This window comes from Canis lupus, chromosome 4 (assembly GCF_003254725.2).
Source record: "Canis lupus dingo isolate Sandy chromosome 4, ASM325472v2, whole genome shotgun sequence".
Taxonomy (NCBI): Eukaryota; Metazoa; Chordata; class Mammalia; order Carnivora; family Canidae; genus Canis; species Canis lupus.
In genome coordinates, this window is record NC_064246.1 from 61,388,109 (window position 1) to 61,402,410 (window position 14,302).

The 14,302-nt window shown below is 47.3% G+C and overlaps 1 protein-coding gene and 1 long non-coding RNA gene across 6 annotated transcripts in view; one reads left to right on the top strand and one right to left on the bottom strand.

Annotated features, from left to right (window-relative positions):
* The window catches only part of SNX18 (sorting nexin 18), a 142,835-nt gene extending 131,761 nt beyond the window's left edge, over nt 1-11,074 (bottom strand). For 3 of the 5 annotated variants that reach the window (XR_007410335.1, XM_049109266.1, XM_049109265.1), the window contains exon 1: nt 9,405-11,073. Coding sequence is in view for 3 of the 5 variants with exons in the window: in XM_049109266.1 (XP_048965223.1) it covers nt 9,405-11,004 (1,600 nt within the window). In the remaining 2 variants the exon portion in view is untranslated. Of the gene's footprint in view, nt 1-9,404 lie in introns of all 5 variants that reach the window. The other 2 variants (XR_007410334.1, XM_025434090.3) reach the window with 2 other exon arrangements.
* A 368-nt stretch (nt 11,075-11,442) lies between these two features.
* The window catches only part of LOC125754994 (uncharacterized), a 37,534-nt gene continuing 34,674 nt past the window's right edge, over nt 11,443-14,302 (top strand). Inside the window, exon 1 of the long non-coding RNA XR_007410344.1 lies at nt 11,443-12,300. This is a non-coding gene — a long non-coding RNA (uncharacterized LOC125754994). The remainder of the gene's footprint in view (nt 12,301-14,302) is intronic.

Consider the following 14,302-nt stretch of genomic DNA (forward strand, 5'->3'; position numbering starts at 1 on the left):
CTATCCTCTCCCCATAGTTGATTACCCCCTTCTCTGTCCTATTTCACACCATGGTACATGCCCATGACTGCATGTGTCACACTGCACCGTGACAGCTACTCACTTGTCAGTGGGCCTCGTTGACCTGAGCACTGAGCATGCAGCACATCAGCTCTCATATGCTTATCCTAAAGCATTTCTAAGATCAAGAACGTACTTTCTATCTTCCTCTGAAAGTCAAAATATGAGCAGCTTTCACAGGAAAAAAACAAATGCTACCCATCCAAGCCCCTCACACAGTTGTGGATGATGCTTCATCCTCTGAACTCCCATGTACTCTTACCACAGGTACTAAATGAAATCAACCTATCTCCCAATTCTCTGTACAGACATCCTATTTCCATTATAGAACAGAACCTTCCATGAGGGCAGGCACCTACTGTTCAACACCTAAGCTTAGTGCTTTGTGTACCCAAGTCATTCAAGAAGGTGAAATGTACTCTCTCTAGATCTTGTGCTTGGAATTAAGCAAAAGGGACTCCAAGAAAAGTATCATAATGAAAGCTGACCAATGAAGGAAAAAGTATATATATGCAAATTTAAACATCAAGAATCAATACAAACTGAAATCATGAGGTGCATAACATTACTTTTTCTGGCACACAAAATAAAGCATTTTTAAACTTCCACTTCATAGATGTTTAAGACTTTTAAATCACTTTCATGTTAATTAATGACTTTACCTATAGAATATACCCAGATCCTATCTTTAAAATTTCCCATACTCTTTTTATAAACTCTGGTATCCATCATCATATGAATAAAAAAAAACACACTCTGTAGTAGAAAACATCTATTTCAAAGTCAAGTAGAGTACCTACTTTTCTCATTCAACAAGCATTCCTTAAGCATTTACTATACATGTACAAAACAGTGGAGCTACATACTACAGGAATGTAAAAACATGACCCTCACACACTACCCAATAACCGAACAATGTATAGTGTTTGGCATACTACTGAGCACTCTATCGGCCATGACTACTTGGAAAAGACTGGGCTCCAAGTAGAAAACTCTGAGGAGGGAACTAGATCTAAGGCTTAACTGTCAGTGCATGTGTTAGTTGGGGAGATGTCAACAGAATGTAGGAGCCCATCAATTTAAAAGGATGAAACTCAAGTCCAGATTCCTAATCCCACCTCTGTCCCACCTCACAGCCTTCCTCATTTCATTCTTATTGTTGTTCAGGCCAAAAACTGCAGAGTACCCCTTGATGACTCCTCTTCCTCTAACATACCCCCATCTGATCCCTTAGAAAAACCTGATGACTCTACCTTTATTATATATCCAGACCAGAATTCCTCCTCACCATCTCATCATTGTCCCCACTCTGGCCTGCACTTCCATGGTCTCTCATCTGGATTATTGAGGTAGTTTCCTACTGGCCCTCTGCTTCTATCTTTGACACCTGACCTCCTCTCCATTCCATTGTCTACACAGCAACTGGAGTAGGTCTGTTAAAAGGTCCAGGTGGATGTCATTCCTTGGCTCAAAATCCTGTCATGGCTCCCACCTGCCAAGGATATTTACTCTAGGTCCTAACAATGACCTACAAAGCCCTACTAATTGGACCTTCCAAGACCTCATCTCCTACCGAGATCCTCTTAGCTCCAATCACCTGGCCTTCTACTGCCTAGCAGCACATACCCACCTTAACACCTCTGCTCTAGCTACATCTTCTGCCTGAAAGCTCCCCCTCCCCAGATACCACCTACTTGGCTAACTCCCTTACCTTCTCCAGGCTTCCAGTTAAATCTCATCTGCTCAATGAGACACACATTGATCATCCTTTTCCATACTTCATTCTGCTTCCCCATGCCCACTTGCCCTGCTCCACTTTTACATTTCCCCCCACCACATTTGTTATAACGTACTTACTGTGTTTGTTTTTTGTTGTGTCTCTACCCTGATAGAATGTAAGATCCACAAGGGTGATGATCTTTGTTTTGACCACTGATACAACCCGATCTATGATGGGCACTCACATATTTGTTGAATAAAATCAGATTTATCTCTCAGAGGATCCTTTGAATAAATCTAATGATTTTGGCTCCCCCTAACTGCCGTCTCCCTACCTGCCAAATAATACATAAAACGTCTTCATCAGAAGAATAAAATCCATTCACGTAAGTGAAAGATAAAAAATTCTAAAAAAGGGATTAAAAATGACAAGTAACACTCATTCACACTAAAGTTTAATTAAGCGACAACTACAAAATCAACAACACAAGGCTGTTTCTACTTTTGAAGAGAAGATATTACTTAGAATTCAAAGAGAAGTACACTTTGTAGGAGGGAAAATCCATCACAATTTCTCTCTTTTGGTGGCTCTACTAATGACATCGCCAGAGAGAATTTCTCCAGCTGGCCGCCACACCTCAGCTTCCAAATATCTGGGAGCTCTCACCATCAGGCAGGAGGCCAGGTAGTCATCACTTTAATGCTCACAGCACCTGGTAGGGTAAGCCCTCAATGTACGTTTGATCTGAACCAAAAGTTCATAAATGCACATCAACTTGCCAGCTACCAACATCAACTGATAAAGGATTTTCATGCTCTCAGATTACAAAATCACATAAGCTAATAGAATGCTATTGAAACTAGCCTGAAACAAGGTCTAAATGTTCATCCTATACTTTCCTAAGTATTTTATTTTCAATGATGGATGTTGCTATTTAAAAAAAAAAAAAAAGGTCAATCAACAAACGATATCTAGGAGGTCCTGAGTCTCTTATTTACAGATGAGGGAACTGAAGCTCAGAAACAAAGTGATTTGTGTAAGAATACAAAGAATTTAGAGGAAGGGAGTAGCTAACTGACAGGAGACAATTTACACAAACCCTTTAATGTGAACAGCATACCAATGACTCCACATAACACTGGCATTTATTTCTGTTAACATTCTTTTGGTGTGCAGTACAGGCCAGCCATGTTAAAATACAATATTTAACTGCTATACCAGTGACTTATTGGGTTTTTATACTTTTGCCTGTAATTCTGGTGGCAGTAGGCTACCAAGACAGAGGATAAGATTACTACAATTATCTTTTAAAGAAGAGTGCTTATTTTAAAAGTACCTTCCTACTTTTGAAAATTAAGCATTTAGTGAGTAACTACTGAGACCAGTAACATTAATCCTCATAATAACCTTATGAGGAAGCATTCCTACTTTACCAACAAGAAAACAGACTTACAGAGATTAAAAGAACTTGTCCAAAGCTCGCCTCACACCCACACAGTGGTTCCCAGATTCCACACTGGCCCACAGTGAAGAGATTCTGAGGATGGAGCTCTTGGCTTATCATGAACCACCCGCCTTTGTTTGTAGGGTTAACTAAGCTCCCTTGTCAGACTCAGCCAGCCCTATCTCCTCTGCGTAGCCTGGGGACGGCTCTCAGCAACCTGGCACAGGGCTTCTCTGCCAGCAGTCAAAGAACTCAGTGAGGATCAGAGTCCTGCCCATCCCTCCTCCAGACATGAATCTAGCCTGTGCTCTGTAAGTGAAGGGTGACAAATGGTACAGGTCCTCTGAATACAGTGCTCTAAACAAGAGCTAAGCTTACTGTGCCATTTTTTTTTTTTAAATTTTATTTATTTATGATAGTCACATAGAGAGAGAGAGAGAGAGGCAGAGACACAGGCAGAGGGAGAAGCAGGCTCCATGCACCGGGAGCCCGACGTGGGATTCGATCCCGGGTCTCCAGGATCGCGCCCTGGGCCAAAGGCAGGTGCCAAACCGCTGCGCCACCCAGGGATCCCTGCTGTGCCATTTTATTTGTGATAATCATTTAACTTGTGGTATCACAAAATTTCACAAATAGATGGCAAATTAAATCAAACTTCATATTAAACTTTGATTTTAAAATACTTTGAGACAACACAGCAATAAATTTTTATTCAGCCTGAGGAAAAAGAACATTTCTTAAAGGAACTGTCATGTTTATAAGGGAATTGACACCTTCTCACAGAATTTCTTCATTGTTTGGGTTTTTGCCTTACTGTTTGGAAATCCTGAGATGACCAAACAGAAATGTGTGCAGAGGACATTTCCCAATAAGAAGGGGAGTCCAAATAAGCCAAGACTTATCTGAAGAACATGAATGGGGGCGCAGGTACCAGCCTCCTTTTGATTCTGTTGTGAGCAGCCTAACAGGCCAGGATTCCCCAGTGTGATTTCAAGGATTCATGGCTGAAAAAAGAAGTCTGGGAAACCAAAGGCAGGATGCTTTGAGCAGTATCCCCACTGAGCTTCACGGCCAAGACTGACTGTGGCCGGTCACACTGACACTGTAACCAAAGAACTCAGTCATCTACTTCAAAACCAACAAAGGTAACCTCATTTTTATTAAGAAAATACAGATAGGGACAAAGGTTATGGCTAGAATTGAAGCCTCCTTAAAAAACAGCTGGAGTCGGATGCAGGGGAGAGGAGAAATGTGTTCAATTAAGATGGAGCTAAAACAAAACAAACAAAACAAAAAATGAATGACCTCAATTCTAGACCAGAAGTTTCAAAATAAAGATGAGTTTGTAAACAGCCCGCTTATTAGACCTTTTCTCTGTATTCCTGGCACCACCCTCTCAGGTCTATTTTTAGCCACAGAATGGGGAGCAGACAGGGAAGGGCTAACTGTGGCCCAGCATTTACCGTGGCTGCCCTGCCAGGACTCTGGCTATCTTTAATTAATGTCTGAGGGATATAAGACGGACCCTACCCATGGTGAAAGGACGCACAATGGTGAAACTCTACCCCGCAGAACTGACAGGCCCACGACTGGTGTACCATCCCTGAGGTCCCGGGGCTATGTTTTGTTGAAAAGAAGGCTCCATCTGGAACATCTACCGAGGGCAATGTGGAAACCCTGCATATTGAAGAGTACAGAAAACAGGGCTGCCTGTTTATCTAGTTCTGTCATCCTGCTTCACAGAGCCACACTATATTTTATCCACAAATCACTTCTACATGACCTATACCTTTTCTCAAAAATAAAGAAATTTCCTTTTAAGTGACTCCCTCCTGCTATCTAGTCCTCATTCCTAAATAAAGATGAAACCAACATTTACAGTCCTTCCCTTTCACTGTTTCCCCAGAAGATAAGCCTAAAGCTTTTAAACCACAACAACTCACTGCCATACAGATTAAGCTTTATTAAATATTAGAGATTAATCATATCTTTGGAAACAGACCCAAATAAACTAAGAAACTGATAGTGAAACAGATTCTATGTACCCCAAGCTGACCAACATCAGCATTCTTAAGGCATACTACAGGCAGGGATGATAAATGGGAGGAGATAAAATGCAACCATTCCAAAAAAAAAAAAAGAAAGAAAGAAAATCAGACCACAGCATTACAAAGCTCAGCAGTGACAGACATGTGACTAGTCAGGAATCAATGAGCCGCCTATGAACAAAGAATTTAAGAGAATCCTGTTAAGACAGAGCGAAGTATGAATAAAATTCAAACACCTTCTGAATTCCCACCTCCTATACTTTGGACTACAGCAGACTGCCTTCTTCCTACACTGGACTCCATTAACCAAAATAGCTCTATTCATCTAAGACTCCAGGAGTCGAAAAAATTCGAATTCTAGAATTCTCTTTTAGCTAAGGAAACCATATGGCTGGCTTTCCTTGCTTCTACAGAAAGTACTTACACTAAAACCATTATTAAGTTTAAACAATGGTTTTAGTACTAAGTATAGTCAGAAAAATGCCGGTCGACCACACTTAAGAGTATTTGAGTTTCCCACCCTCGTTCTGGAGCTGGTTTCCTCAGTCTCAGAGGTCCATTCTGAAACCAGTTGTCTTTTCTGAATGAACAATGAAGGCGGGATGCAAAGCAGATGAGCATCCTCACACCACAGAATATTACTCACTGGGTGAGTGCCTGGGAAGTTCTGCAGAGAGAGGGCTGGCAGGGCCGCTGCCCCTGCCAGTCTGTATTACTTAAGCCTGTGTGGAAAGGAGGGGGTGCCATGAGATGACCAAGTGAAAAGACAACCACCTTGAGAGTCTGTGCAAAGGTTATCAACTGCTGGAGAACTCTGCAAGCATGGACAGTTAAACCATGGCAGCACACCGTGGTCCAAGAGAACCTTCAGTGATGAGAGGGTCTGTTCTGTATCCGTCGTCCAACGTGGTAGCCACTGGCTACAAAGCACATGAAATACAGCTAGTGTGATCAAGGAACCGAATTATTTTATTTTAATTAAATTTAGTCATATGTGTCTCACAGATACAGCACTCAACAGCACAGGTTTAGAACGCTAGGAAAGCTGACCACAGCAGTCTCCTGGATAAGAAAAAAGCTCAGAGACTAATAATGGTCCTGTCCTTTCCCCTGGGAATTAAGGGGAGAGGGACACACACACACATACTTAATTACCTCCCCTTAACTGTGTTAGTAATTAAAAAGCACTTTCTAATCATTTCTTTCTCATCTGAATGTGGACCTAACATATGATTAGAACATGTAAAATGTGGAAGTACTGAAACTGCTTTTCTCTTCCTGTCAACAATGAGAACTTAAGGGTAGAAATTATTTTGAATTTTGACATTTCTAAGTTGAAATATAAACTCTGAACCAAGTACTTAAACAAAAGATAGTTTAGGGTGCTTAAAGATGGTTATCATTTTTTTTCTTCTTTTTGTTGTCCTCTCAAAAGTCACAGTAAAATCTTTGATGTGATTACAGTTTGAGACCTGAGAGAAAAAAACAACCTGTCAACAAAATCCCCAAGTGCTCAGACTAAAAAAGATTCATTCCAATAGCAACTGTGTAGTTAAGTTGGGGCGGGCTGGGGGGGGAAGCTGCTTTTTGCAACCACACATTCTGAAGATCCAGAACAGATTTAAAAAGCTTTAGCATAACTTATATTTGTCTCATCTGTATTCCTAAAAATCGCCAACATTAGCATCCTTGATAAAAACTGGCAGTAAGCAAATGCTTTTAGTCTTATGCATTGTACACTACAGCTTTAAGTGGCAGTACTTTCTAAAGACGTGTCATCTAGGGACACACACTCCCTGTACATTATACACCAAGGTTACAGCAGAAACAAACTATACTCAGTATCAACTGATTTTCTTTCTGAACTTCTTAAAGATTGTTTAGTGCCCTTCAATCTGTCTAAACAACGTAAAATGGTACTGTTTTTTTTTTTAAGATTTTATTTATTTATTCATGAGAGACACAGAGAGAGAGAGAGAGAGAGAGGCAGAGACACAGGCGAGGGAGAAACAGGCTTCCTGCAGAGAGCCCAATGTGGGACTCGATCCCAGAACTCCGGGATCATGACCTGAGCCGAAGGCAGGCACTCAACCACTGAGTCACTCAGGTGCCCAATGGTACTGGTTTTAATGAAGTTTTTCAAATCCCAAGAAATAGAATACAATTTTAGTTCTAGGATTTAAAAAAAAAAAAAAAAAAACTACACAGTTTAATAAACTACAAAAACTACTGCTGTAAACTCAAAATAGACCTTAGAACAAAGATCATACCTTTTCTAATAAACAGTTTCGACAGCAGGACACTTGACAAGGCTGTGTGTGATCAGAGTAACAGTAAAGTCAGTGAATGAACTGCTGCCACCCTGTAGCAGCCAGTCACCTGGGTCTGCGGGCAGATGTCTGTACCTGTCTCCACCCTTTCAACTATTCACCAACAATTTGCATAAACTCAAAAAATATGTAAAAAAAGCAGCATGGGTCCAGGTTGCTATAAAACAATGGTATTTAAATACAAGATCTTGCATAAAGACTCAAAGAGTCAGTCCCACCAGCCAAAAAGTCAAGGAGTTGCAGCAATTTTTCCACAAAAAGGCCTAAGGAATGTAGATGCAGGTTCAATATGGTTGCTCAAATAGCTAATTCAATCTCAGACTCCATTTGGCAAAATGTAAATTGCCAAGAGTTACTTTTCTCTACCAAAATGAGTACCGTAGGTGCTTCAAGATACTGCATTTTAGTAGGGCCAGCAGGATTTGGAAAGACCCCCCCCCCCCCCCCCCGTGAGTGAGAAAGACTAGTCACACACCTGGACAGGGGAGGAGCGCAGCAGAGGGAAGGTAAGGAAGCAAGACAGCTGTCTCCTAAAGTGTGAAGGGCTAACATGTGGACAAGGAATAGACTTACTCTGTGTGGTATCAGGGAACAGAAAAACAATCGAGACAGGCAAATTTTAGTTCAACGCAAGGAAGAGTATGTCAGACATCAGGGTTGTTCATAATTGGACAGGCCCACCTGGAAAGGCAGTGAGCACCTTCTTACTGAAGGCCAAACCTCAAGAGCCCAAGAGGTTTCCACTATAATAGGAAGTTAGATTAGGTAACTCCCTCCACATTGCCTCCCTCCTCCCCACACTGAACAGGAGACGTTGTTCACAGGCACCACCACCTCCCTAACTCAGACATGTCCGGATTCTCTCACTCCAGGCTTTACCGTTCTAATTTATTTTCCAAGGGGGGGGGAGGGGGGACCTGCAAATTTTTGTGCTTTAAGAAAAGTTAGGGATACTAACGCCTAATGATGAGACAAGCTTTGACAGCTGGGCAGCTAATTCACCGGAATGCCAGAAGCACTGCCCTCAGACGTGATATTCAGATTCTGTGCATTCTTTGTAGTTTCCCTACATCATTTTCCTAAATAATACTCTTTAAATTCAGTTAATAGACCCCGAACTCAAAATGACTGAGCTGAAAGAGGCTTAATTTTCTTAAAACTTCCTGAAATCAGAGTGAGCCTTTTACCTCATTCTTCAAAGGTTACAAGCAAGAAGCCTATGCAGGGCGTTCTTAAATTGCTAGAACCTCAGAGAACTGGTTCTAATTCCTCTTCCGAGCCAGGAATTGAGACATGTGTAAGGGAGACGTGGGACTTACCTCTACTTGCAGATATACATCCATCCTTCCCCATTATTTCCATGCTTCCTGAAACCCATCACTAAGGGACCCCGCAGTGTTCAAATGGATGCCTGACTCGGTTTGGGTCCTCTTCTAATTCTACCCTAGGCCCAAGATTACAGATCCCAGAAGCTCATTACCCGACTATTCAAACTCTAAAATGATAGCACTGTCCTAAGAAGTACTCTCAGAACTCTCCCTGAAAAGCAAGTACCCGCTCCCTGTCTGAAAATACTTTAGGGAGGCAGCTACCTGCCCACAATGGATCAAGCGCTCGGGAAAGAAAACAAAACAAAACAAAACAAAACACAAAACCCAGGCCAGCTGTCCACATCCCGGCTTGGTTCCCAACCTGTAGGTCACTCCCTAGGTCTGAAACAGACGACGGTACTTCCGTCCAAATCATCCCCTCCAGCCTCAACAACACATTCCAGATCCATCACCATCTGCCGGGCTTTTTACCTTTCTGAACGTGAATGATGTCAGGGAAGTTGGCCAGGTGCCCCTGGTAGAGCGCTAACAGGTCCATGACGGGGTCCAGGTCCTGCCTGGGCTGCTCGGCAAAGAGCTCGCCGATGGCGTCGTAGGCATCTCCGGTGAAGGCGATGGCCTGGTTGAGGCCGGCCGAGAAGGCCTGCTGGTCCAGCTCGAAGGCCTGGCTGAGGCCGCGGAAGGACTGGCCCACCTTCTGGTACTCCTTCTTGAAGCCCGTCACCTGCTTGCGCGCGAACTCGTTGGCCGTGTGGTTGAGCTGCAGCGCGCTGTCGTCCATCTTCTTGGTGAAGCACTTGAAGCCGTCGATCTTGCTCTCCACTTCCTGCAGGTCCAGGGCCGCGGCGGGGGGCGTGCTCAGGGTCAGGAAGAAGTTGGCGCCCACCATCTCGTCTTTCTCGGCCTTCCTCTTGCCCTGCTTCCAGGCCTTCTCGTCCGTGCTGCTGGGGCAGGTCAGGAAGTGCTGGAAGACGTCGCACTGCGCCAGCACCGGGTGGCTGGCCATGTGGTTCATCCACCAGATGAGCCCCTTCCTGCGCTTGGAGATGAAGTCCTCCTCGAAGCGGCCGGTGGCCTGCTTCTCGGGCAGGTGGGGCACCGAGATGACGGGGAACTTCTCGGCCAGGCGCGCGTACAGCCAGTCGAAGTGCTTGTAGCGCCGGTGCACCGGCACCTGCGTGTGCGTGGGCACCAGCTTGTAGGAGATGTAGCTCTTCATGCCCTTGAACTTGGTCTGCTTGGTCGGGTCGTCGATGGTGCACTGGAAGGGGTACGGGTTCTCCTGCCACTCGGGCCCGTAGGGCCCCAGCACCACGCACAGCTTGTCCCCGTCCTTCACGAAGCCCGACGCTTCGCCCAGCACGAAGGCCTCGCCGCCCGACTTGACGAAGGTGGAGAAGCGGTTGAGGTTGCGGCTCACGGTGGCCGAGCTCTTGGCGCCCGACGGCGGGTGCTGCGGGGCGGCGCCGCCGCGGGCGCCCAGCGACAGGTCGGAGCGCGTGGACAGGCGGTAGCGGCCGGCCGCGCCGGGGCCCGACGAGCCGTCGAGGTCCGGGTAGGCGCCGCCGCCCAGCGCGCCCGGCTCGTCCGCCACGGTGGAGCTGTCGTCCCACTCGTCGTCCCAGTCGTCGTCGCTGCCCTGGCTGGCCTGGTAGCCGCCGCCGTAGGGCTGCTGGGGAGGCGGCTGCAGGGCGCCCCCGCCGTACGGGAAGCCCGCGGCCGGCGGCTGGAAGGCGGAGGCGGGCGGCGCGGCGGGCAGGGGCAGGGGCAGGGGCAGGGGCAGGGGCTCGAAGCCGCCGGGCGGGACGTTGGCGTAGCGAGCCGGGGCCCCGGGGCCGCCGTCGCCCGCGGGGCCGGGGCCGGGGCCGGGGCCGGGGCCGGGCTCGGGGGCGCGGATCACCTGCACGTACGAGGCCGGGAAGAGGCCGCGGTCGCCGCGGCTGTTGACCCCCTCGAGCCAGCCCTCGATGTCCTGCTCGCTGCACAGGCTCAGCACCTCGTGCTCCCGCAGCGAGATCTCGCCCGGGTTCTCCGACCTGAAGTCGTACAGCGCCCGCGCGCGCAGCGCCATGGTCCCCGCGCCGCGGCCGGCGGCCCCCGACTCCCCGCGCCGCGAGCCCCGGGGCCCGCCCGAGGGGCCCGCGGGGTGGCCCGAGCCCCGCCCGGCGCGCGCGCAGCCGAGCCCCGAGGACAGCGCGCGGTCCCGCGCCCCGGCCCCGCCGGTCGCGCCCTCCGCGCCGCTCGGCTCGCAGCGCCGACTGACTGCCGCGCTGGGCCGCCGCCGGGCGGGGGCGGGGCGGGGCGGGGCGGGGCGGGGCGGGCGGGGGCGGGGCCCGGGCCCGCCGCCTCCCACGTCCCCAGCGGCGCTAAATCCACGGCCGAGCGCCGCGCGCCAGGCCAGAGCAAGCGATGGCCGAGCCGCCGCGCCCGCCGGCGGGGCGCGCTCGGCGGCCGCCACTGCCCCCTGCAGGCGGGGGCCGCGCGGTGACGCCGCTCGGCGGCAGGGCTGCCCCCCCTCGGAAAGCCGTGAGCTGTGTGTGGCTCTCAGCTTAACAAAAATTAAAAAAAAAAAAAAAAAAAAAAGAAGAAGAAGAAGAAGAAGGAGCAGTCGCGAAAGGACATCAATATTCGCCTTCCCGACGAGCGTGCCTCCCCGCCCGCTGCGCGAGCGCTCCCAGCATGACTTGGCCTCGCACCTGGGACTCCGCCGCGGCGCTCCGCTCCCGCTCGGGAGAGAAGCAGGATGCCCGGGCCCGGCGCTGGCCGCTCCCTTTCTCTGCGGGCGAGGAGGGCAGGAGGAGCACAGGAGCCACGGAAGGAGGGTGTCGGGTTCGGCAGAGTAAGATGCCGAGGGCGGCGGAGAGGGTGCTCTTGAAGAGGGGCGTCGGTGCAGGAGGGTTCACCACGAAGCTGGTCCACACCTGGAGCGCTGGCCCTTCGCACGTGTCCCTCCGCCCCCTGAGACCCCCAGGTGGCGTGGTGGATGACAGCTTACGCTCAAGGCAGGCTGCTCCGTCCCAATCTGCTTTTTATTATTATGATTATTCATGAGAGACACAGGGAGAGGGGGGCAGAGTCCTGGGCAGGGGGAGAAGCAGGCTCCGTGCAGGGAGCCCGATGGGGGACTCGATCCCGGGACCCGGGGGCACCGCCTGGGCCGAAGGCAGAGGCTCAACCTCCCAGACGACGCGCCTCCGATGTGCTTGCTGACACCGCCGAGCTCGTGACCTTGAGCAAGTCACTTAGTGCACCTCCCTCCTGCGGTTGTGATGGGGATTTTATAATCATGTAATCCTTACTTTGCCGATGAGAAAAATGAAACAGAGTCTTACACGGCAACTACCGTACATGGGGAGCACAGTTCCAGGTGTTTGCTGCGCTGTCATTTGGGAAAGCAAAATCCCTGTCCTCCTTCATCCTAAAACATCACAGTCCCAGGCCAGATGCACCAGAAAGGACCCCCGTGCGCACAGCCCGACTCCTGATCTGAGATCAGTGATCATCTCTCTCCACCCATCTTTGTCTCGCTCTATTTATGTCATCTTTAAGATAAGTACAGTTTAGAAATCACTTCCTGAAATAGGAACTCCAATCTCCAAAGCTGCCTTGTTTCACATCTTCCTCTCCTTCAGTGTGTCATTCGCCCCAAGCTTTTTCTTCCCATAATTATTACGCCTAGCCTAATTATTCCTTTGAAGACACCTCTAATTGGGATTCACGATTCATATGTCATTAATTTCAGCCTGTCCTCTGACCCTTCTCCAGCAAATCTGGGAAACAGGCCAGAAGAGTTTACAATTATTGTAAGGAAGGGCTGTGGTATTCTAAGCATCTTGCCCAAAACCACCAGCCTCGTATACCAGAATTACTCCCACAGTGTTTATCCCTGGTGCAAAAATCTTAATTCAATCCTGTAAGCAAATTCTGAATTACAACATTTTTAGCTGAAAATTCTGGGTTAGGATCCTCTTTACAGTAAGCAACCAGAGGTCACTGAATTTCAATGTCAACAATTTATGTGGTCGGAAACATGAAGTCAACGTGTATGAAACATCTAGAATACCATTGATTTTACTTATTAACTAGGAGAAGCTAACCCAGAATACTGAGAATAAATACATTGAATTTCACCCTTACTATTCATCTGGTAGTTACCTTTTTAGGTTAAAAAGTTCATTTTTTAATTTTTTTTTATTTTTTTTTATAAAAAGTTAAAGTAATATGAAACTTGCAGTTGCTTCAGGTTTTGAAACAGAGAGACAAAAAAATCTATTTCGGGTATGAAAATTCCAGGAATTTGAGGTGATTGATGGCTTTTACAGACTGGCTGGACTGCTCCTTAGAAACAGTGGTTGAGAACTACCAGACGTCAGAGGTTGTTTGCTGTACCAGTACATAAGCAACTGTTCAGTTTGTGGGAGTCTGGAGGAAGGCCAGGCATCAGGCTTGGTGAAGAACAGGGACAGGCTCTCTGTGGTGCCTGGCTACATGGCACCTGAGTGGCTGGAAATGCCCATTAGGATCTTGGATATTTTATTTTTTTAAGATTTTTTAAAAAATGTGTTTATTCATGAGGCACAGAGAGAGAGGCAGAGATATAGGCAGAGAAAGAAGCAGGCTCCCTGTGGGTACCCCAATGCTGGACTCAATCCTGGGACTCTGGGATCATGCCCTGAGCCAAAGGCAGATGCTCAACCGCTAAGCCACCCAGGCGTCCCAGGGTCTTGGATATTTTTAAAAATATGCTCAAGTGTAACAATTCACAACTGTTCGCTCAGGGAAGTAGATATAGTGATACATTTTTAAAAGATTTCTCTAGAAAATGAAGCATATTTTGCATGATTTAGGGTATGTAATACTCGTTATGACCATCAACTATTTCTATTTCATTACATTTTTGTAAGAACACATCGTTAGGGAACAATAAACGGCTCTAAACACCCATATTTTCACACTTCTTCTTTTGGCCGGAGAAGTCTTATGTGGCCTGGCCCCTGCCTCTCTTTCCAATTCCTTTCTTCCACTAGAGTGAAACCACAGTAGTTTCTTTGTTATTCCTGGAACAAGCCAAGCACATTTGTGTGCCTCAGATTTCTTTAATAGACCTTATTTTTTTTAGAGCAATTTTAGGTTCATAGCAAAACCGAGCAGAAGGTACTAGAGATTTTCCATATGCCCTCTCTTCACGCATATAGCCCCTTCCCCACTATCAACCTCTCCAGTCAGAGTGGTGCATTGGTTACTGTTGGTAAACCCACAGTGGCACATAGTTACTGCTCAAAGTCTGTAGCTTACGTTAAGATTCAGTCTTGGTGTTGTACCTTCTATGGATTTGGACAAATGTATAATGACATGTATCTGCATCTATC